At 41.7% G+C, this 2,933-nt stretch overlaps 1 protein-coding gene across 1 annotated transcript in view; it reads left to right on the forward strand.

Moving 5' to 3' along the window:
* LOC117989994 (venom protease-like) overlaps window positions 1-2,696 on the forward strand; it is a 13,218-nt gene extending 10,522 nt beyond the window's left edge. The window contains exons 7-10 of the mRNA XM_069504414.1: window positions 306-485; window positions 865-1,084; window positions 1,275-1,438; window positions 2,281-2,696. Of these exons, the coding sequence (XP_069360515.1) occupies window positions 306-485; window positions 865-1,084; window positions 1,275-1,438; window positions 2,281-2,466 (750 nt within the window). The 3' untranslated portion in view covers window positions 2,467-2,696. The remainder of the gene's footprint in view (window positions 1-305; window positions 486-864; window positions 1,085-1,274; window positions 1,439-2,280) is intronic.
* The last annotated feature ends 237 nt before the right edge of the window (window positions 2,697-2,933 follow it).

Consider the following 2,933-nt stretch of genomic DNA (forward strand, 5'->3'; position numbering starts at 1 on the left):
AAATAATAAAAATTGAAAATGGCCGGTATGAAAATAAATAATAAAGTGTTATTTCTTGCTCGACTATTCCCTAAACCTCGTTCTGAGAGGAGACCTGTGGGCCGGCGATAAGTTGATCATGATGATGATGAAAGTAGGAGATGGAAAATTTTCCATCTAAACAAACAAAATCTAAATCTAATCAGTCTACAACTAAATTACCTAAGTTCCTACTAAGATACAACAGACCTAAAGAAAATTGTTGCAGTCGTGAACTTTTTAATTATTAAACTCAATTAAACTTTTTAATTATTTTTTAATATTAGGGTGCTCTTGGTTGGAAAGCGGTAGCAGGCTCGTGGGTGTTCAAGTGTGGAGCCAGCCTGATCAGCTCCAAGTTCATGTTGACTGCGGCGCACTGCTCCAAGTCCACTCCGCTGGACACCAACATCGTTAGCCTCGATCCAGAAATCGTTAGACTTGGGGACAAAAACATTATAGATACGGTAAGTTTACGGTCACATACAACGTGCAAGTTAAGACGTATAAAGACAGCAGCCTGAGCACAAACATTGTAACGTCATCTCTTTTGGCGCTTTTTTGGATGGAAAACCCGCGAAAAAGCTCCAAGTAAGAGTTGCCGCACTTCATAATGTTATATGCTTTATGCAATGCCTTGTATCTCAGAATAAATACCTTTAGAAATAGCCCTATTGTGACACTTACTGTTAGAGCGAGACAGCTAAATGCATTTAAGCTCTTATTAGAACATGAGAAAATGATTATGTTTTGTCCTTATCACCGTGACCACTTTTTGTTGTTTGCCAAAATGTGTTTATCATTCAGATTTTATCCGACAGTTTTTAAAGAAAATTCTATTTGCAGTGGTCCAATGGTCTTAATCCGATAGACGCAAAGATTCTGAATATCATCGTTCACCCGAAATACAAAGCGCCCAAGAAATACTTCGATATAGCGATAATAGAACTAGAGGAAGAAAGGTTCTTTACAAGCAACGTGCAGCCTGCCTGCCTGTGGAGCGAGTTTGATACCAGCAAACTTGGAACTTCTGCTACTTTGACAGGATGGGGCGTTATCGAGACTGGTGAATAATTCTTTCTCCTAATTGCTCGGAAATTGCATGGACATGTCGCGCGTTTTATATAACCCTAAACTCCTAATCATAATCACGCTTTATTAATCATATAATATAATTAATTTTGTTATTTCGGGCCTTGTCACTTTGCGGTGATGGGTTGATGATGATGATAATTACTTTTTGGTCTGTTAAACAGCAAGAAGACTAACATCCCCAACACTGCAAGCGGCGGTGGTAGACATCATCGACTCAGAGCTATGCAACAATTTGCTGAAGCAGTCGTGCAACCGGCAGTGGTGCGGGATACAGGAGCATCAGATATGCGCTGGGAAGTTGGCTGGAGGTGTGGATGCTTGTCAGGTAATGTGGATGCTTGTTAGAGCTATGCAACAATTTGCTGAAGCAGTCGTGCAACCGGCAGTGGTGCGGGATACAGGAGCATCAGATATGCGCTGGGAAGTTGGCTGGAGGTGTGGATGCTTGTCAAGTTATGTGGATGATTGTTAGAGCTATGCAACAATTTGCTGAAGCAGTCTTGCAACCGGCAGTGGTGCGGGATACAGGAGCATCAGATATGCGCTGGGAAGTTGGCTGGAGGTGTGGATGCTTGTCAGGTAATCTGGATGCTTGTTAGAGCTATGCAACAATTTGCTGAAGCAGTCGTGCAACCGGCAGTGGTGCGGGATACAGGAGCATCAGATATGCGCTGGGAAGTTGGCTGGAGGTGTGGATGCTTGTCAGGTAATGTGGATGCTTGTTAGAGCTATGCAACAATTTGCTGAAGCAGTCGTGCAACCGGCAGTGGTGCGGGATACAGGAGCATCAGATATGCGCTGGGAAGTTGGCTGGAGGTGTGGATGCTTGTCAGGTAATAAAAAAAGTAAAATAATAATAGTAATCAGTACCCTTATTATAAATGTGAACGAGTGTTTGTTTGTTGGTTTGCTGGTTTGTTGGTTTGCTGGTTTGTTGGTTTGTTGGTTTGTCCTTCAATCACGTCGCAACGGTGCAACGGATTGGCGTGATTTTTTGCATGGCTACTTTTTATACCGGAAAATCAAAGCTCCCACGAAGATTTTTAAATAACCTAATTCCACGCGGACGAAGTCGCGGGCATCAGCTAGTAATACTATACTGTAATCTGTTTCAGTTAAAATAAAAAAAATAAAAAAATTGCATAAGTTGTATTATGTTTTGCGCAGGGAGATTCAGGAGGGCCCTTGCAAGTGAAAATAAACCTGCCCGAATCTGGCGAGGGGTCCATGCACTTCGTGATCGGCGTCACGTCGTTCGGGATAGGATGCGCGCGCCCCAACCTGCCGGGCGTCTACACCAGGGTCTCGAGCTTCGTGGACTGGATCGAGGGCATTGTATGGCCTGAGAACTAATCTAAATAATATATAAAAGGAAAAGGTGACTGACTGACTGACTGATCTATCAACGCACAGCATAAACTACTGGACGGATCGGGCTGAAATTTAGCATGCAGATAGCTATTATGATGTAGGCATCCGCTAAGAAAGGATTTTTCAAAATTCAACCCCTAAGGCGGTGAAATAGGGGTTTGAAATTAGTCCACGCGGACGAAGTCGCGAGCATAAGCTAGTTAAAATACTTAGTTAAATAAATGAATACTTAGTGTAATTATATCTTTTGTTTTCTTATTTTAAAACTATCTAACTTTATTATGATTTTTTGATTGGGTTTTCAGTTAAACTACCACTACCCACAATTCACTACGTATGTTATAAATGCAAGAGTGTGTTTGTTTGTTGGTCTGTTGGTTTATTCAATAAACTTTATTGGCTTTTTCTTCAAACACGTTGCAACGGAGCAACGTATCGATGTTTTTTTT

The sequence above is a fragment of the Maniola hyperantus genome, chromosome 17 (genome assembly GCF_902806685.2).
Source record: "Maniola hyperantus chromosome 17, iAphHyp1.2, whole genome shotgun sequence".
NCBI lineage: Eukaryota > Metazoa > Arthropoda > Insecta > Lepidoptera > Nymphalidae > Maniola > Maniola hyperantus.